Source organism: Equus quagga, chromosome 13, assembly GCF_021613505.1.
Source record: "Equus quagga isolate Etosha38 chromosome 13, UCLA_HA_Equagga_1.0, whole genome shotgun sequence".
NCBI classification, from domain to species: Eukaryota; Metazoa; Chordata; class Mammalia; order Perissodactyla; family Equidae; genus Equus; species Equus quagga.
The window spans coordinates 5871069-5893292 of record NC_060279.1 but is presented as its reverse complement, the minus strand read 5'-3'; the positions used below and the strand labels follow the sequence as shown (position 1 = coordinate 5893292).

Below are 22224 nucleotides of genomic sequence, written 5' to 3'. Positions count from 1 at the left end.
TCCTTTGCTCATTTTGAAATTGGGTTGTTTGTTTCTTGGTTGTTGATTTGTGGTTCTTTATTTGTTCTGGACACTAGATTCTTATTAGATATATGATTTGCAAATATTTTCTCCCATTCTGTGGGTTACCTTTTCACTCTGTTGATAGTGTCCTTTGCTGTACAGAAGTTTTTAATTTTGATGACGTTGTTTATTTTTGTTCTTGTTGTTGCCTGTACTTCTGGTGTCATATCCAAGAAATCATTGCTAAATCCAATGTCATGAACCTTTTCATCTATGTTTTCTTCTAAGTCTTATACTAAATAAACCTAAAGGAAAGGCTGAAGAATCAACTGTGAATAGAATAAGCTAGAGGAAGACGTGAACTGAAGCATATCATTTTCAGGGGAAAAAATCAATATTCAAAATGAACAAGGTAGAGAAATTTATTGCCACTTGAAACTATAAATATAAATCAGATGAACCAGATTAAAAAAAATCGTTAAGTTGAAATTAAAATATATTGTTATTTGACCAGATTTGTCTTTTAAAGATTTCTCTATTGATAGGCACTTCAGCAACTAATTAGTATAATTAGGTATAAATATTTTGTGGACATTTTTAAAGGCCTATAAAAGAGTGTTTTATGATGGTCCATCATAAATAAACAATATATATTACATAATATAAATTAATTGATGGATTGTACTTTTGAGTTTGCACAATGTTCTAGAAAGATCCTACTTTTTTCACCATATTTTATAAATAGACTGGATATTCCTGTTCTGTTGCATTTGCCAAAATGAGCTCAATAATTAGAATCTGTTTCTTTATATATGTCAAGTTACATCCATTCAAAATATGGAATCCCCTGCATAAAACCAACATGAGAAGATGTTTTGCTGAAACACTTGTTAATGTGGCTGTAAAATATTTTGAATTTTCCTAGCATATAGCATTTATTTTTAAAAGATTATTCCTTTCACCCATAGTATTTCCATAAGCCTCCTTTGTGGCCCCCCAAATTACCCCCCTACCCTGCCCCAGCTATTATTACTTTAGAGTACTAGGTCAGAAAAGCTTTTTTGTAACAGGCCAGATAGTAAATATTTTAGGCCTTGAAGGCCATAAATATTTTAGGCTTTTGCAGGCCCTGCTGCGTCTATTCAACTCTGTTGTTGTAGCGCAAAACAACCAGAGACAATAGTAAATGAATGGGTATGGCTGCGCATGACCCAGAGCCACAGTCTGCCAATCCTTGCTTTATAATGCCAAAATTAAATCTGCTCATATAAAATATATGGCAAGATAAATAATTACTTAGGGCCTAAAAGACAGGTACAGAATCTTTTTCTCTTAGTGTCCTTTAGGAAAAGCATCATGTAATGCCTAGAAAGCATTCTCTATTGTAAAGATATCTACAGTTTCATTCTTTTCTTACCCTGAGATATTTATTAAGAAAGGGTAATCTGGAGTCCAGTACATGAAACATCTTTGGGGATATATATTATTTAAATAGAAAGTGATATTACTTGTAGCATTGTAAGAACCCCAGCTCCCAAATAATAATGACTCTTGGGTAATAAGCAAGTGCTGTAGCATGCCTTCAACACTTGGCATGTTAAAGGACAATAAGTTCTCCCTGGCAGTGATTACAGCAATTGAAAGTTATATTTTCATATCTAGTATAGGGATGAAATCGTCCAATATTTTTCTTTGTAGCAAGTAAGGTGGTTGTTGAGGTCTCAGCAAATGGATTATCAGGTGAGCCTTCTGTACAGGTTACTGGGTCCAAAATGCGTAGAACCTAAGGAAAATAAGAAGTAATGTCAGAAGTATGCAGTAGGGACTGTAAAAGCCGTTTATTGATGTATAATTACTTATAAAGTTTCATTTAATTAATATGTAACTACCATAAAAAACATCTGAATGAATTTGATTAGAAAATGTATCTTTTTTCTCAAAAAGTTCTAAATTTAACAGTGATTTCTAGTTGTTACATTACCTAGTTTACCTATTTTTTAAAAAATGATGAAATAAAGTTCTCTTATGGATATTGATGAAAAACCATGAAAACATAGAAAATAAGGTTATATCAATTCCTTAAGTGATGTCAATTTTTGTCCTTAACCACAAAGCACCCCTGCCTTCCTTTTCCAGTCCTTCATTCAACTGCCTGGAATCAGGATTCTGCTTTTATTCTTCTATTGAAATCTTATTTCAAAGTTTTTGATCACTTACTTGTAAAATAAATTGCTTTTCATTTCTCTTTTTCTCATTTATATGTGATATTTTATGTAACAAGCATGTTCTTGTTTCATGGGTTTCATGGACACCATGCTCTCCCAGTTCTTCTGCTCTGACTTTTCCTATTCTGTCTCCTTTAGTGAGACCCACAACGGGGAACTCTTGGGTTGAAAAACATTCTCCAATTAAGGGCAAGGATAACAAGTCTGGCTCAACGCTCCTGTTTATCATATTCATATTCTCCCCCCCACCACCACAGGTTATAGTATAAAGGAGATAGGCACTGCAATTGGAAAGGAATTGTGAAAAGCAGTGGTTACATAGGCCAAGGGAAGGAAGTATTTCAAGAAAGGAGCAGCAGTCAATTATACCAAATGCTACTGGCAGCAACTGTGTAGTCAGCGACACAATTTTTGAACAAAGAGAACAGAAAAAGAGAAGAGAAAGAATAAAGATGATGAGTTTAGTTTTAGGTACTAATTCATTCAGTGAATAGTTGAGCATCTACTATGTGCAAGGGATTATGCCAGACCTTGAGGAAACATAAGACACAGTCCCTGGCCTTAAGGAGCTTCCAGTTTGGGAGAGAGATGGAGAATCAAACAATTAACACCTGAATATGTTATAATGGATAGATGTATAAAATGCCCTGGAAGCCTGGAGGAAGGAACATCGAAGTTTGCCGGTGAGATTCGGGGGGGGTGATTCTTAAAGGCAGAGAGTTCCTAGGAGGGCAGTGTAGGCAGAATGAAAGTAGGTAGAGAGGCATGAGATACAGTGGCATACCCGTGGAATGAAAAGTGGTTAACAGTGCTGCACTGTGAGGTGCCGGGTGTGGGAAGGAAGGGACGGGACACCTGAACCTTTGAGAAGGGAAGATGGACTAAAGATTAGGAACAATGAAGGAGACTGGTAGCTGTTTGAACAGGAGTACCAAGATGACTGGACTGACTTTCTTCTTTTTTGGAGTAGCAGTTGGAATAACTCTCTGGCAGCAGAGCATGGCCTGGAAGGCAGTAAGCAGCAAGGCAGGGACACTGGTGTGGCGGCTACTGTAACAGTCAAGGCTGCAGGCCAGGTGTCTGAACTGGGGACAGAGGATAAATTAGAAGGAACTGATAGGATTTGTAAAACCATTAGGGAGATGAAGGAAATAAAAATTATAGCTACCATTTATTGAGAAATTACTATATATTGGAATCTGCTATAGGCCTTATATGCATTATTATTTTTAAAGATTGGCACCTGAGCTAACATATGTTGCCAATCTTCTTTTTATTTCTTCTTCCTCTTGTACCCAAAGCCCCCCAGTACATAGTTGTATATTCTGGCTGTAGGTCCCTCTGGTTGTGCTATGTGGGATGCCGCCTCAGCATGGCTTGATGAGCGGGGCCATGTCTGTGGCCAGGATCCGAACTGGCGAAACCCCGGGCCGCTGAAGAGGGGCGCATGAACTTAACCACTCAGCCACAGGGCCGGCCCCCTTATATGCATTATTTTATGGAATCCTTAAAACATTCCTATTTGGTAGGTATAGTTCATTAAGATAGGAAGTACAGGAGAAGAAGCAGGTTATTTTTCTTCTTCTTTTTGGGGAGAGAGAGGGGAACAGAAATGCAAAAGCAAAAAGAGGTTGTTCTATTTTCAGCTTTCTGTGGGACAAGCAAATGGGGATGTCTAGCTGGATGTCTCTTGAACTCAGAAAAAATGTCTCAGTCGAAGAAGTCATAAGCATACACTGGGCCTGGATAGTCCTTAGAGAATACAGAAGTCTGTTATGTGAGGAAAGGCTCAAGAATAGGCACAGGAAGAGGATGCTCTCCTCCCCCAAATACTGAGAAAGAATGGTCACAGAAGCAGCAAGAGCTCGGAGAGTATGGTGTTTCAGGGACTAGAGGAGTTTGAGAAGCATAGGGAACAGATTCCTATGGAACATCGACATTTAAAGGAGGAAAAAAGGTATGAAGCAGAATTCAGAGAGGTAGCAAGAGGGCCAAGAAAAAGTAATGTTACAAAAGTCAAAGGAGTTTCAAGGAAGGAGTGCTTAATAGAGTAAAACACGACAATAAAGTATTTAAACATTCATGCCTTTATAAGAGTACTTTTTGAGAACTATCAAGCTAGAAGTCTATTGGGATAAGTGACGGCAGGAATTGAGGAATGGATGGCATGTACGCAGAAACCAGTATGGGCAACTTGTCCAAGATTCTTGGTTGTAAAGGGAAGGTGATAAGGCCATATGCGGAGAACTTAGGCTAGAGGGAAGATTATTCTTTTTTAGATGGATGACACTTGGCATATGCTTAAGCCAAAAAAGAAAGAGGCAATAGAGAGAAGGGATAATTGCTGGGGGGAGGCCTGCTGAGCCTGGAGGGGAGCTGTGCTTTGGAGAAGGAGGGACGCCTTTTCCAGTGAGAGAAATGTACGTAAGGCTGGTTGCCATACAGGTAGGCTGCTAGATATCAAGTGGGACCTTGAGGAAGTTTTCTACCTCTGCCCTCTTTTTCTTCTGTGAATTAGGAACCAAAGTCATATGCTGATTGTGAGGTAACAGTTTGATGGGTATAGAAATAAAGGTCGCAAGCAGTTGAACTGATAGAGGACTAGGCTTTTCAGGGTACCCAAAAGAAGGATAAGGGAGAAAGGCGCTTAAGAATGGAGTCTAGACAAGCTATGGCAGGAAAAGCCAGGAGAGTGAGCTGATGACATGAAGAAGACATGTAGGGATCAAGGGAATAAAAATGATGATGTGATCAAGAAACGGGTAATCAGAATGAAAGAATCAGAGCTGGAAAGAAAAGAAGCTGAGATCACAGATCATGGAGAGAGGCAATGAGTTGAAGATTTTAGAAGTGGAACAGTTGTGGTTAATGACAAGGCCTAAGATGGGAACATAGGAGGCAGATACTGAAGAGCAATGGAGGTGACCTTGGTGGCAGTAGAACTGTGAGACCACAGCATCTGACAGGTCATCTGCATGAACCCTGAATTCACCTAGGACTGCAGGTACCAGGTCTACACGATTTGATTCTGTAGTATTCGTCACATTTGTATCTATGTGTGGGAATTAACAAATAAGTTCTTAGATCCGAAGTAATCTTTATCCATTCATGATTACTACATTAAAAATTCGACACAGTGGTTTTCATATCAAAATGAACTCAAGAAAAGGATTATCAATGATTCAGTAGTTAAAAAATAGACCCTCTTTAAAAACAATTACATTTTTCTCCTTAAGATAAAGTTTAGATGCCCTAACTCCCCATGCCAGGCACTTTCCATTAGAACATGTCACCCTTCAGAAAGAAAACATACTTGGAAGTTCCACACAAGTCACGACAGAGAAATATTTTACCGTTTCAGCCATTTTTTCTGCTGGGGTGCTGCAGAATTCAACTGTTGATGGAATCTTTTTTTGAACATTGGTGCCAACATTTCCTAGAAGGTGAGAATTTACTGCTTTTGCCAACTTGTAATTTGTTAACGCTAGTTCTGCTGTGCTGTGTGGCTGCGTACTAGGATAGTAAGTTTGTTCTCTTCCCCACTGCAAGGAGACTAAGAGCTCCTCCAATAATCTGCACAGAACACACATGAACACTGAACGTTAATAAGAGGATAAAATATAAAAATCCAAAATATTAAATAAATGAGAAACATAATTCTGAAATCATATCATCTTTCAGAGTTCAATAAATCAGGAAGTCTGTTAAAATACGTTAGACTACAGAAAGCACTAATTTATTAGGTTGTTATCTGGAAATCATTCAACAGTACTTTCTTTAGTTCTCATATTTTAGTATAGATAAAATAGACTAGTATACTCATTTAGTAGTATAGAACTACTGATTTGATTTGCGCACCTATTGAGATATTCATATGATATCTCTTTTTTTGGTGAGTTATATGAATTGATTTTTGAATGATAAACCAACCTACAATTCCTGGGATGAAACCTATTTGGCCATGATGTATAAGCCTTTTATGAACTGTTGCATTTGACTTACTAAAATTCTGTTAAGGACTTTTGCATCCATGTTCATGTGACAGATTGGTCTGTATTTTTCTTATAATGTCTCTGTCAGGTTTTGGTGTCACGATAATGCTGGCTTCACAAAATTCACTTGGAAATTATTCCTTTCCCCTCTATTTTCTAGATGAGTTTGTGTAAATTTGGTTTTATTTCTTCCTTAGATGTTTGCTAGTATTCACCAGTGAATCCATCTGGGCCTGGAGTTTCCTCTACTGGAAGGTTTTTAGCTACCAATTCAATTGCTTTAATAGCTTAAGGCTCTTCAAGTCATCTCTTCTTGAGTACCCTTTGGTAGTTTGCGTCTTTTGAGGAGTTAGTCCATTCCATTTAAGTTGTTGAATTTACTGGCACAGGGCTGTTCATAACATCCCCTTGTTCTCTCTTTTATGTCTACAGAATCTATAGTGTGCACCCTCCTCCTCAGACCTGATGCTGATAATACTGCCTAGAGGTTTCTTAAATTTATCTTTTCAAAGAACCAGCATTTGGCTTTCTATTTCATTTATTTCTGCTCTTATCATTATTTTCTTCCTTCTGCTTACTTTTGCTCTTTGTGTTTCTTAAGGAGGAATCTTAGATTACTGATGAGACTTTCTTCTTTTCTAAAAATAAGCATTTAAAGCTATAAATTTCCCTCTAAGCTTTAGTTGCTCCCACAAAATCTGGTATTTTGATATATTGTGTTTTCATTCTTCTAATTTCCCCTATGACTTCCTCTGTGACCTTTATTGATTTGCTATGTAATAAATCAATTATATAGAGGACGAAGCACTTTTAAGGAAGACCATCAATTTTGATAGTTCTAGAGCATATGGACATGAAAATAAGATCTAATACTGTAGAATGGTCCCCCAAAAGTTCTCCTTCCAAAGGAAAGACAGGCACAGTTTTTGGCTTCTACCAAAAATTATACACAAGTGCTAAAACTATAACCAAAAACTGCTTTAAATCCAGAGATCTCTTCTATTATAGATATAACTGATTCTCACCCCAATTAAGAACATAAAGAAGCAAGTCTTACATATTTTTAGTCTTTCTCCCTCCCCTGGGTATCTATTTTGAAATGCTACTACTCCAAAGTATATGCTCAGTAAGTAAATGGAGAAACACTAAAAAACTATCACAATAACAAAAATTGCAGGAGAAAGTACAAGAATTCAGAATGTAAACCAGCGCCATACTTCTGGGTAGCTATCATTTCCTGACGAAACTGCTCCCGTTCACTCAGGAGATCTTGTATAGCGCTCTGTGCATCACGGTTTTGACGCTGCAAAACTGCTCTGGAGTTTGTTAACTCATCTGCCATGACCCTGGAAAAGATTAAAACCTTACATATAAATTCTCTGACAATAGCACACTGTATAAAAGTTAATAAACTACTTTTGTGTCTGTTATTTTCAAAAGCTTATGAAGATTTGACATAACTTCTCAGTTTTTAAATCTTCACTAAAAAGCATTTAAAATATTTATGAGCTTAGAATTCATTAAAGAGATTCAATTAAAACATTCATTTACAAAATGACAAAGGAAACAGTTATTTAACTTTTCTATAAGTGACTTTTGGAATGTATTTCAATCTTGATCGTATTTTGAAAAAAAATAAATGTTTTTAAATACAGAAAACTTTAGAGGAAAAAATGAGTTATTTTTCTACCATTCAGTTACCTCTTTGCCTTTAGAAAAATATTAATATAGAAAGACTTAAATAAAAGGAAAACTAAGTCTTTCCTTCTGTCCAGCATCCCCGTCCTCCTTTTATACGTAATCAGTAAAGTTCTTATACATTTTTCCAGATTAAAATAATTGATGTATATTCAATATAAAAGTATGTGTTAAAAATAAATATATTCATTTTATTTAAGGAAAGGGATTATTTAATACAAATTTTCTATACTCTGCTGTTTTCACCTAATAATTTATCTTGGTGATTTTTCACATTAGCACATATAGAGCTATCTCATTCCCTTTTTTTAAAAAAACAGCTTCATGTTTTCTTCTGATTGGATGTACCAAAGTTTATCTAACCAGTTCCTTATTGATCAAACTGAAGCAAAATTTTAAATATGTCTATTTAGCTGAAAATCTTAAAACTAAAGTTTCAGACCATAGCAACCACTGAATTCCTTAAAATAATTTTGACACCAAAAAAGTAAATCAACTAAAATACCAATAAAGTTGAGTATAATTTTTATTCCCCTTAGAATGTTACAATCAGCGTTGATGAGGATATTTTAAAAAGTTACATATTGCAATAATCTGTATAATATATGCACGATTTGCCTCTTAAGCTGTTCAGTGAGAATTAACTTTCATTCTACGTCAATGAACATTAAGTTCATTTCTCCAAATAGCATCTTACAGTAGCATAATTAGAAAACAAATTAAGGATTTTAAGAAAGTCATCAATTATCAGAAAGTATCATAGATAATAAGACGTGAAGAATCACTTTCCTAAAAATTCATCCATCACAATCAGTGGTTCTTAAGCTACAGCCTGGAAACCTTTGGTGTTTTGTGAGCAACCTCTAGGTGACTGAATTTAAACCAACAGTTATTAAACATATCATGTGAGAAGCACCTCACTAAGCACTGAACATACAGAGATGGCTAACACCTAGACTCTGTTCTCCAGTAACTCAAAGTCAGAAGGAGAAGAGGAAAACAGACAAGAATCATAATATATAGCAGAATTTACCAACTATCAGTGTGTCCATGGCCTGGACTAGGGCCCTGGGGTTTTCACCTTGTTGGAGAGTAGCCTCACCCAGTAGGCCATGCAAATATTATCATTTTCTATGGGCGCATGGAGAGGAAAAGGTTGGGAAGCTCTATTACATAGTTAAAAGAGCTATGATGATAGAACATGAGGGACAAATAATATTATGTTAACGGAGTGGCAATGAAATCTGAGTTCTCCAGAGAGAAAGTGGGGAAAAATAATTTAGTTTGTTTTTGTGATTTTAATATTTATTAGATTTCTGAATTTACAATTTTATTTTGGTCTTAAACATTGTAGTAGGAGTGATTTCTACTATAGAGTAGTGCCCTAGGATCCTGGGATGAGGGAGGATCCCTATGATATCACTTCTCCATTTAGGGAGACTATATGGCCATCCAGAGGAGGGAGAGCCCACATCTTAAATAATATATGAAATACTTTGACAAACTGAGTCAGAAATTTTCACAATACAATCTACTTTCTTGTGTTATGGGTCAAAAATATGATAGAGCAAAAACTAGAAAATGAAATACTCTTTAAAATAGAAAATACCTGCTTGCGAGGAATTTACTTCGCCATACATCACACTGTATTGACATACGTTCTAACTGTTCGGAAAGTTGAGCTGTGTTTCGACCTAGGGCTTCATTTTCTAAAATAAGCTGATTTTTCTCACGGGCTAGACGTTCAAAGTGATACTGAAGATCATCCCCAACAGAAGCTACCAGCAGCTTCTTTAACTCACGATTGACCTAGAAGAACACATGACCAACACAACAAGCTCTAAGCAACGTCACTGACTCTAATGTAACAAAATGAATGAAAGGGAAACTGTGTTTCTGTGTAATTTGGACCTCTATTACTTAAGTGTATATCAAAAAATAAGTATTTAAGTTTCATAATATATACAAACCATATACATCTCTATCTTTATATATCTATAACTATAGCTCATGTGGTTATAAATTGAGCCTTTTATAATAAGAATACAAATCAGTATCATAAAAATTCCAAACTGCTTCCAGTCAACACTTAAAGGCAAAAAATTAGAAAACTAAGCCAATAAATTGACAGAGAATATTTTATGTGGGTTTTTGTTTTTATCTTATTCAACATTTAAAAATTAACTTCCTTGTGCCCTAGGATTTTTACTTTTAAGAATTTAAGCAAATAGGGGGCTGGACCCATGGCGGAGTAGTTAAGTTTGCAAGCTCCGCTTCGGTGGCCCAGGGTTTCGCCGTTTCGGATCCTGGGCATGGACATGGCACTGCTCATCAGGTCATGCTGTGGTGGCATCCCACAAGCACAACCAGAGGCACTCACAACTAGAATATACGACTATGTACTGGGGGGTTTTGGGGAGAAGAAGAAGATGGGGGAAAAAAGAGAATTTAAGCAAAGGAAGCAATTCAGGCTATCTATAAGCATGTTCTTTACCTTGTTATGGAAAACACAAAAAATTAAAACAAATGTCCAGTAATAGGTATTGGTATATGGTGCAGCCATTGAAGAATGCTGTTACTATTAGTAATGCTATTGTAGAAGAATATTTCATGACATGGGAAAACATTAATAACTTAAAAAAGTGAGTTATAAGACAAAAATGAACTCAATATGTATAATTTTGTAGTTACATTTGGATGGTATGATTATAGGTGGTACTATTTTCACTGTTTTTCTATATTTCCTAAAATGTTTACAAATATGGTACTACTTTTATGATTAGAAATTAGTTCTTTAAAAATATATTTGGATATGAACCACTAACCATGGTGTCACTTACAAAGACTAACATGTAGCAAAAAGATGTAGACTCTAACAGAGAAACAAAGTGGAGTGTAAGGCAATGGTGACTAAGGTGGAAAGAGGAAAGAAACACAGTCAAGCACTGCGCATTGTTTTCCATTTACAGTGAAGATACCAATATTTATACCACCATTCTCCTTATTCCAAGTACTATGTACACATATGCAAAACTACTTGGAATTTATGGATCCTTAAAACAAGTATCGCTAACGAGTCAGTTTCAAAGCCTGACTTGCTCAGTCCTTGGTCTGGGAGTTTATAGACTGTCACCTCCTTTACAAGTTATAGGTGGTCTTGTCCAAAACACCTCACACTTCCGTGTTCAACCTGGTCTACAGTATAAGCTCCCAAAATCAACTAGTTCTACTAAAGGCCCTGAGGGAGAGTGTGAAATTTAAGTGGAAGCATTTTAGAAAAATGACAAGCTATAGTGAATGACAACTATTTTCACAAGAGGAATTATAATTTTTATTTTTTGAGGAAAATTAGCCCTGAGCTAACATTTGCTGCCAATCCTCCTCTTTTTGCTGAGGAAGACTGGCCCTGAGCTAACATCCATACCCATCTTCCTCTACTTTATATGTGAGACACCTGCCACAGCATGGCTTGCCAAGCAGTGCCATGTCTGCACTTGGGATCCGAGCCAGCGAACCCCGGGCCGCCAAAGCAGAATGTGCACACTTAACAGCTGCGCCACCAGGCTGGCCCCAAGTTCTAATTTTCTAACATGCAGGCTTAGAAGGTCCAGATGTAAGGAGCAGTACTCCCTAAAACATTGAAGGCTGTTCTTACCTCTGTCTGTACTCGGAGCTGGTTTGAAAGACCTTCTTTGTCCTGTAGTAACCTCCTTTCAGAGTTCTTGAGCTTTTCCAGTGTATTCTTTACCTCTGATAGTTCCTTCCTAGGTTCGACAACTCCCTCTGACTGACCAAGGAATTCTCCTTTATGATGTCCCAGAGACTTAACCTTTGCATTTTTGCTGGGCGTATCATGGGTTATAGCAGCCTTGGGAACTAATATTCTTACAGCTTCGACTTCCACTGCTTTTTCAGTGAGAATCTTCCCTAGTTGGAGAACTCCTGGGCTCTCTGATGTAACTGCTTTCTTTCGTGGACTCTGAAGGATGTGATGCCTTATGGGTTGGACTCCAGAGGTAACTTCAACAGATTTAGGTGGCTCCTCAGTTTCCATTCCATCTCCTGCTCCTCGGATTGGGGTTGAAGTGAGGGTGACTAAAAAGGGGAAAACCAAAGATAAAGTACTTACTGAAGGGAAATCCTAGGAACATGCTATGTCATGTTTTACCCAACATTCAGAATTACTGGCACGAAAAAGAAGAGAAAAAAATTCAGAGTAAAAAGCAATTTTCAAAATAATTATGTGTCAAAAAAAGACAAAGTCTTACAGGTTCAAACGTTCCTCAAGTAAATGGTTTCTCTCTTGGTAGAAAATGCAAGAGATCTGGAATCAAGGTATTTGGCTCTGACTTCTACTTCCTAGTATGACCCTAGGTAAATAATTTAACCCTCCATGAATCTCAGTTTCCAAATCTGCGAAATGGAGACAGTAACAACTATGCAACAGAGCTGTGATAAGAAAGAGCACAGTAAGATCAAGCGCCTGGCACGATGCAGGCACTCAATAATGTTAGATATAAAAAGTATCAGCTACAGAAGTCAAAATATAGTGATGTACACCTGAAATTCATATAATGTTATAAACCACTGTTACCATAATAAACAATAAAAAAATAAATAGCTATATATATGCATATTTGAAACCATCTACCTCAAAACAGATTCATCTGTTATTGTGAACTTTTGGCAAAGAATGCTTTGCACAAGCTGTCTAACCGGACTGTTCGATACTCTCTCCCCCAGGCCTCCAATCAGGCCTTTGTTCCTGCTGCTCCTTATTCTCGTAAATGGCTGCTTTCACTGCTTACTGTGATTCTAAGTTATCCCTAAGAAGTCAGCTTAAACTCCATTCTTTCCATTAAATCTTCCCAGTTATTCTAGCCCACTCTCTGAATGCCCATGGCACTTACTGTCTCAAACATTCAGTTTGGAACTTAATCATGAACCATAATGATCATTTTATGGGTTTTGTATATGCTAATCTCAATTTCCCAATGTCTGATAAGCACATTAGGTCAGGCATTATACCCTAAACAAGCGGAAGGAGCATGGAGTTATAGAAATGATATGAACTTTGGGGTCAGTCAGGTCAGGTTTTGAACCCCGTTTGCACCACTACTACCTGCACAATTCTGGACAAAATCCTACAATTATCTCAGCTTCAGTTTTTATCTCCATGAAATGAATTTAGTAATATCTACATCTAGGGTTATTTTGACTATTAAATGAGAAAATATTGAGCAACAACCAATACTTATAAAAGACTTACTATGTGCCAAACACTATTCTAAATGCTTTACATATAACTCATTTAATCCTTACAATAACCCCGTGAGGTAGATATGATAGGCTCTATTTTATAGATGAGGGAAATGAGCCATGAAGAGGTTCAGGAACTTGCCCATGGTCACACCACACAGCTGGTAAGTAGAAGAGGCAGAATTCAATTCTAGGTAGCCTGGCCACAAAGACAGGGGCCTTAACCACTCTATATACTCCTGCCGCCTCAGTGTATAAAGTGTCTCGTACACAATTAGCGGCGTTCAGTAAATGGTAACTCCATCCCTTTTCTCCGTAACACTTAATGCATTGCTGCACACGTGTACCAAACTAATTTGCTCAACTGAAATAAATGATCTTCCCTCACATAAGCCAAACCTGACTAGCCATCATTAGTTCAGATAACTTTTGGAAGACAGCTGTGCTCACCACTACACTACCACTGCTCCAGCCAAATCACAAAAATGTTTCTTCTCCCCCATTTTACCTTACCTCAAATTAAGGAGTATAAGAAGAGTTTCACTGAGTCACCTGCCTCCAAGAAAGGGCTAACTTCTCAGACTCAAGAAAATAAGTGGTTTAAAGCTTACAAAGAATGGAGGACATGCGAGAACGGGAAATGCTGCGAGCCCTGAGGAGGCAGCTGAGGACAGTACCGAACCTGCATGGAGCGTCTGAGTTAGTACACTCGGTAACATCCCTTTGAGCTACATGCTGGATTCCCTCTCATTTTACAAGTCTAGCATACATTTGAGGAAAAGGAAGCCAAGGCCTATGAATAGTAGTAATAATTAACTTTTACTCAGTTTACTATGTGGCAAGGACTCTTCTAAGACCTTCAGATGCATTATATCATGGAATTTCTATAACTGTCTCATGAGGCAAGCACACCAGTACCCCTTTCATAGATGGAAACAGAAGCTTCGAAAGGTTAAATAGCTTGTCCAAATCATCAGTGTCAAAATTGGATTTGAATCCAAATCTGACTGTTAATTGGTCAGAGAGGCCTTCCACAAACCACAACTTCTGCCTCCTTAACCTGAACTTATTGCCTCTGCTAACAACCCTACTTGTCAGGCCACAAAAGCCCACAGAATTTATATAACAGTTACAGTGAGCCTTAAGAAAATGCAGATCTAATCTGCATCAAACCCTTGAATGGCTTCCCATCACTCGCAGAATAAGGACCAAGATCTTAGCATGGCCTACGCGGCCCTCCGTGATCTGGCCTCCTGCCTATATCCGAGGTCCCAACTTCTGCAGTTCACTCCCTCAGACCCTATATTCCAGCCTTATTTGTTTTCTTTCAGTCTCAAGAGCAGCAAAAGCCTTCCTTCCTCTGCAGACACTTCTCTGTTTAGAATATTCTTCCTAACTCACTCTCCTCTGCAGTTAATTCCTATTCATCCTTCAAATCTCAGTTCAACCTTTCTGAAGGGAAGCCTTTCTCTAACCTTCCCTGATTAGGCTGAGTACCTTGTTTATATGCTCCTATAGCAAAGACCCTGCATTTCTCTTTTTACCATTTAGCAAAATGGTAAATAGACATTTTTTTCAGTGTAATTAGTTATATAATGTCTGTGCTTTCCACTAGGATATAGGTTCCAAGAGGGAAGGGACTATGCGTCTCTTGTTAACCACTATATTCTTAGCAAAGTGCCTTGCGCCTGGTACTCTCTATCTGATGGACACTAAATGAATGATAACAAGGGGAGGGGGAAAGGACAAGCACATGTAACAATGGTTATGATAAACTTTGGTCACAGGCAGCAAGTATCTTGCTGTGTGCCTAATATTGGCTAGACATTGTGTGAAATAGTGGGGACATCTATACTCAAGAAACTTACTAGCTAATTTAGGAGACAGGACATACATGTCAAAAGATAACATGTATTACAGCGTAATATATAATTGGTGTGCGATAAGTGGTACAAAAATATTTCTATAGAAATTTTATTTCTACAGAAACGTTAATTAAGAATAATCATGGACTACTGACCAGCCCTTTAGTAAACTCATAACTATCTAGCCAAATCATATATATATGTATATATTCACATGTATATATGATTATGTTATTATATACTATATATATATCTTCTCACGCACAGACAGGAAACAGAATGCCTAGTTTTTAAAAGAAAAGCAAACTATGTCCTTAGTCTCAATTATTAGATATTAAGTACCATGCCCTGATCAATTAAATATTAATTAATGTTAATTAAATATTAATCAATGTTAATTAATTAAATATTAATCATGTTTTCCTGTAACCATGCAGTTAGGAGAACTTAATCAATTTGGTAAGAGCAATAATAAGGTCTTATTAAAACTAAACCTTTCTTAAGAGTTTCTAAAGTACAAAGACATATTAAAAGAGGGATTACATAATTTCTAAACATTCCAAATTCAAGTAAAGATTGCTGTTATCTTGGTTCCTGGATCCCGGCCCTCGAAATGGAATTCTCCAGCCAAAGAACCACAGGAACTGGTTAGCCTGCTCAGGGTAGTGTTAAGAAATAACTGAAAAAAATCACCTGTTAGGGTGTTTTACAGCAAGGGAAATACCTAACAAGAATACTCCCTTAGGTTTATTTATTAGGTTTCTACTTTTTAATAAGGTTGGTTTTTCTTCTTTCAAAGTTTCTTAATATAGACAGAGAACAGATTCTCTTCACAGACAGTCACATCTCTTCTGCTTTATATTACTATTTTAAAAAACATTACATTATTAAAAGCTATTAGAAGAAAAAATTACCTATATTCTCATCACTCTAAAATAACTTTTCATTATTTAAAATTTCTTCCATATTTTTATATACTTGTAATTATAATTAATTTTATAAGCTTAATATATTTTTCCGCTTTGCTACAGTCTTCATATTTTTCATTTATGGCCACATTATTCCTTCAAGTTAATATAGTATTACTTATTCTATTCTTGGATGTTTAGACTCTTTCCAATTTTTCACTTTAATAACACTTTAGTGAACACTTTTATGCCTAGGGATTTTTCTCCACTTCTGAATTATTTCTTCTGAATAAATTCCTGGAAGTAGAACTAATATGCTAGGTGAGGACCTGTATTGTCAAACTGCCTCGCAAAATGACTCTCTCAATGTGTCAGTAGATCAATTCCTTATGTCCTTTGTTTTTTTCTGCATGCTTAATACCTATGATTTAGTGCAATACTTAAATAAGAAATATATGTAAAGTGTTTAGAATGGTGTTTGGCACAGTAAGCACTCATTAAATGTTAGCTCCTATTACTTATATTATTATTAATCTTTAAAAAATCCCTAATAAACTTTGGATCCTGACTAAACAGAGAAAGAAAGCTTAATTAATGTCACAAAATATAATTCTTTTACTGTCTTATGCTAAAGTCTTACAAAGTTCTATCACTAGACTTTGGAACTGTTTTTGCATTTAACAGATTTTTTCTGGAATTTTTCTTACATATGTAGCAATGTACTGGCAATCCTGAGTTATGTTAGTTAGACAGGAGGTGGAAAGACATCTGGGGTATAACTAATGTGGTCTATTTTACAAAACATTTTACATTAGAATAAAATATTTTGTCATTTCTATAGTAAATGTTAACTAAAACATCCTTTGGGTCTTAGGACTGACTCTACTTTCAAAAAGATGAACAAAGGAATACTTCAAAAAGTGAAATAAAGGGTTGGGTATCTTAGTTGATGCTGTAGCACGGTAGCGCTAAGGAGGAGAATTTTACTGAACTGTTCGGAAAATAAAGACCTGTTCCCATGTTCTGAAGATCTGGTTTTAAGTTTGTCTAACTCTAATGCAGATTTAATTTTGTCACTAAGACATTCTGGCATTTAAGAAGTAATGTAGAATCATGAATTAACTACAGATTAATAATAAAAAAAAAAGACAACAAAAAGACAAACTAGAGCTATACCATTCAGCCCCACTGAAGCTGAAGAAATAAGAAGCAGGGACGACACTCTGTCATGGTTAAATAGGATTTCTAGGTAAGTCATAACATTTTTGAGTTGGAATTTTAGGTACTGGAGATTTGAGAACAAATCACAAAGTGGTTAATGCTAAAATTAAAAGCCAAAGAAACACTATTTAATGGAAATCTCTTTTCAAACAAAATATGTCATAAAATTCGAATCAAGAAATTCAATCAACTTGGTGAACCTCAGTTTACTCTTAACTTTATTTAAATTGTTCTACTTACTCAAGCATTTATGAGTAACAACGCTGTACTATGTATCCCATGGCAGCTCCCTCCCTGTAACAACTATGCCTCTAACTAATGGGCCCAGACAGGCAGCGGGAGTCCAGGATTTACATGTTTTCACCCAGTAACTTGCCCTTCATAATTCTATTTTCCTTGTGACACACATAGGAACCTTTATTACATATGAACGAGGCACAATCCAGGACACATTCATAAGTAATTACCTTCTCTCAAGTGGGAAGACAATGATCTAAGGTACCAGCTCCATAATTATGAGTAATATTTAAGTAAAGCAAACGTCAACCCCTGTTCTTCTCCACTCTTTGAAGGGACTCAACAAAACAATTCTTCAATTATTCATCAATGTCACTTCCACCTGTGATCGCTTATCAACGAATTAAAATGTATCTAAGGTTTATGGCCTTCCCCAGGGATTCTTATTGCCTTCCCCAAGGACTGGTGAAATGTAGGGAGTTAGGCCCACATTTATTGACATGGAATCCAAACATTCTTTTTGTCACAGGCTTCATGAATAGAGCTCCCTGATCAAAGAACTGTGGATAATGCTGCAGACTATATCTCTTTGGAGCTTCACAGTGTACATTAGAGTATTAGAGGCTCTGAGAGGTCCTGTAGTATCATCTCTCCTTTTATCCAGCATTTCCCAAATTTATCTGCCCATGGAAACCTTTTTCACCTAATACCTATTATTCTACAGAAAGCATGTTAAAGTTAGACTATTTTACGGAATTATAAATATTCAACTGTCTCAGACTTTCCTATTTGGTCTACTTTCACTAAACTGACTTTAACACCTTTAATTTTAATTTTAGTCTTGCAACCAAGAAGAGTTTTGGATTCAAATTCTAATTTTCTAATTGTTCCTATTTATCGCATGTTTCCCTTTCAAAAATAGCAAGGACACATCCCCCTCATGATGATACTATTGCTCAGACATCCACTGAGAGGAAGTTCTGTCGCTATAAACCAATCCTGCTTCTCTTCTGAGGCAGTTACAGGAAGTGCAGGCAACTGACAAATGTCAACCATGATAAGTGCACCTTTTCACATTAGTTACCATTTAATTTTCCGATTTCCCATTAATCCCCAGTTTATTACTTTCATTACAACTCTGGTTTGCTTATTCTAATACCACAAAAGCCTTCTGGTAACTCGAAATGCTGTTGCACATAGCTGAATTAAATTCAATTAAACATTTATTGGCATAATCTTCTCTTCCTTGCTTCCTAAACATATTTAAACCCCCTTTAATGAGTTGCTGCATTCTGCTTGCTGCAAAGTTGGCTTCTAGAAAATAGTTTCCCATCTCTCACTGACAGCCCCGACCTCCAGAACTCACTCCACCCAAGAATAACCTGAATTAGGAGGAGTTCACTTTGGGACATGCTAAGACTATTACCAATGTCTGAGTGGATAAAGTCAGTAGGCAGTAGGCTATAAGGTCTGAATCACAAGGGAAGAGACCTGAACTATAGATAGATTATCTATAAGAAATCATTCTTACAGATAAGTGCTGAAGCCCTGAGAGTAGAAGAGTAAGAGAGCTGAAAAACATTAATATTTAAAAGATAAACCAGAAGAGGGGGATGAAAAGAAACAGAAAATACAGCTAGAGCAGTGGTGTCCAACAGAACTTTCTGCGATGATGGAAATGTTCCATATCTGCACTTTCTAGTACAATAGACACCAGCCACATGTGGCTATTGAGCACTTGAAATGTGGCTAGTGTGACTGAGGAACTCAATTTTTAATTTTTAAAAATATTAATTTAAAAGAGCCACATGTGAGCTCTCGGGCTACAGGACACCCAGATGCCAAGCCTGAGGCCTATGCTGCCAGGACTGGGGGGGTGGGGGGCTTTGCTCTTCTCTTTCAATAAAAGTGTTGGTTTGACTTAAAAAAAATAAATAAAAAATAAAAGAGCCACATGTGGCTACTGTATTGGACAGTGAAGGGTTACACAGTAGGCTGAAAATAAGAGTGATGTCTTAGAAGTCAAGGAAACAAGGTATTTCAAAAGGTGGAATGATCACCAGTATAAAATGTTATAGAGAAGACAAGCAAGGAACACTAAAAAGTAACTACTGAAGTTAGCAAGTGCTGTCAGTTGAATTGTGTCCCCCCCAAATATTCATATGTTGAAGTCCTAATCCTCTATACCTCAGAAGGTAACTTTATTTGGAAATAGGGTCGTTACAGATGTAATTAGTTAAGAGGAGATAATACTGGAGTAGGGCGGGCCCCTAATCCAATATGACTGATGTCCTTATAAAAAGGGGACATTTGGACACAGAGACCCACACACAGGGAGAACGCCATGTGAACAGAAAGGCAGAGATTGGGATGATGCATCTACAAGCCAAGGAATACCAAAAGCTGCCAGCAAACCACCAGAAACTAGGAGAGAGGGGTGGAACAGATCCTGCCCTAGTGCCTTCAGGGGGAGCTGGTCCTGCCAACACCTTGATCTTGGCTTTCTAGCCCCAGAACTGTGAGACAATAAGTGTCTGCTGTTTAAGCCCCATAGTTTGTGGTACTTTGTTACAGCAGTCCTCGCAAACCACTGCAACAAGAAAGAGGTCCTTTATACCTGCTAGTTGTTTGTCTACCTACTTCAATCTTTAAGAATGCATAGTCTTGTTTATTTAAATCTTAATCTTCTGGTGGATAGAGTCCATAGCTATAAAACTTTGCTTTTACACTAGAAGCTTAACAGTAGTCATCTAGTAAATACTACCGAATGATGTTAATATTTAATTATATATCTTTTTTTCTTTTAAGATTGGCACTTGAGCTGACATCTGTTGCTAATTTTCTTTTTTTCTTCTTCTTCTTCTCCCCAAAGCCCCCTAGTACACAGTTGTATATTCTAGTTGTGAGTGCCTCTGGTTGTGCTATATGGGACCCACCTCAACATGGCCTGATGAGCAGAGCCATGTCCGCGCCCAGGATCCAAACTGGTGAAACCCTGGGCCGCCGAAGTGGAGTGTGGGAACTTAACCACTTGGCCACAGGGCCGGCCCCTTAATTGTATATCTTAACTACTAAAATGTACACACTGCATTACAAAACAAACATGAAGAGATCTGAAACACAAATAATTCCCAAGGGCTCTGTGAGATTTAGTTATCTGGTTCAAACATTCCCTCATCCTATTGTCATAAATTTCATGTTTCAAACACAATTATCATCAAAAGAAGAACACTTACCTTTGGTTTCTAAACTTTCAAGAGTAGTCATTTTTTAACCAATGAAAACACGCCCCAAGATTTCTACTGAAAAACCTAAAAATGTATAAAGTGAAAGAATTAAAACCACATAAACACATTCATTAACTCCCTGTAATTTAAATATTCTATTCTCTTTGCTTCTGCATTTTGTACAGATGCATTTACAAAGGGAGTGTTGCTCACATCCCTTTTTCACAGGTGATATTGTTACAGCTACCAAATTTCTCAAAAAAATTAGGAGTGATTTACTTTCAAATTTCTGCTTCACTGTCCTCACCAGTAGACTCTAAAAGACCAGAAGTGTGTCTGAATTTTAGTCAGAAACAGCACTGAAGTTACCGGAGGGGTTTTTGTATTAATGATATGACAACAGGAATTTCAAACTAATTGTAGTAATGACTTTCTCAGGAGACATTATTGACACTAATTTGTTCACTGTATATATCAGAGAGGAGCTTCTGTTCATCTGTTTAACAAGCGACAAAAATATTCACGATAACAATTTGCACTTTCTCGGTAATAAAATTAAAATGGCACAGAATATGTTTTCAGAAAGATATGCATGGCCTTACAGCTTCACTGGAGAACACGAGAAGGAAGGGGACACTAATGCAATGATATTAATATGATCAACTGTACATCAGATGACAACTGGTTTCACCGCAAAAATGATCACTCTGAGTACTCGACATAATTCGGCGCAGGGTCTTCCACGACTACCTTCCTCAACAGTCACAAACCCTCCTTCTATGTTCTGGAAACAGGTCTCTGAAGACCCTTGGAAAGAGCAATGAGCCCTGAAACTGCGCTCGGAAGATGCACGGTGAAATGTACGAGCACGGCGAGCGTCTGCGGGCAACCCCAAGTGAAGGGGTGGAGGTGGGGTGCTGGGTAACAGGTGCGAAAGCGACAAGCCTGTCCACCTCTGCCGTCCCGGGAAGTCGAATCTGAAGTTCCATCCCTGTCTGAACAAATGCGAAACAACAGGCAACCTTTCCCTAAATCCAAATCGAGCGAACACCAAACTCCAACCCAGACTTCCGTGACTTTCCAACATCCCTTCTTAGTTACACAAGCCGTTCTTGGACTTACCTCTAAGATTCTTACTCTCCCTATGCCAGGGGGCTTCACTTTACAGGTCCTTCGGCTCGGCGTCACTGGGTTAACTTCCCCGCACGCTCCTCTTCCATTCGCAAGCCGACCCGCCCAGGCCTTCGTGACGCGAAGCTTCTCGCTCACTACTAATCATTTCCGATTACTCAGGGTTTCGTTTCCGGAATATTTTTCTAAAAGAAAAAGGTAAACATACTCTGTGGTGCATTTAAATTCAAGTAACACAGAATACAAGGTATAAGGCTTCAGCAAGTGAAAAGTGGATAGATGCCTACTTAAAAATAAACACAGAACATTCGGACCCGATCTGCGTAGTGCCTTGAACTTCCGGGTCATCTGTCAACAAAACGGAAGTGACGATGCGGGAAAGAGGTAGGCGGTGTTCCGTCGCCCCGGGCGACGCCGTGAAGGGGCGGGCCTGTTGACTGGGTGGGCGGAGCTGCAAT

The 22224-nt window shown here is 37.5% G+C and overlaps 1 protein-coding gene across 1 annotated transcript; it reads right to left on the bottom strand.

The window, feature by feature from the left end:
- Positions 1 to 388: 388 nt before the first annotated feature.
- On the bottom strand, positions 389 to 22091 carry BLZF1 (basic leucine zipper nuclear factor 1). Its single transcript, XM_046682900.1, has 8 exons — positions 22054 to 22091; positions 21758 to 21951; positions 20645 to 20719; positions 11574 to 12013; positions 9528 to 9727; positions 7438 to 7566; positions 5582 to 5801; positions 389 to 1786 (listed from the first exon to the last, which is right to left on the bottom strand). Exons 3-8 carry the CDS (start codon positions 20673 to 20675, stop codon positions 1601 to 1603), a joined length of 1206 nt encoding a protein of 401 aa, XP_046538856.1. The 5' UTR covers positions 20676 to 20719; positions 21758 to 21951; positions 22054 to 22091; the 3' UTR covers positions 389 to 1600.
- Positions 22092 to 22224: the final 133 nt, after the last annotated feature.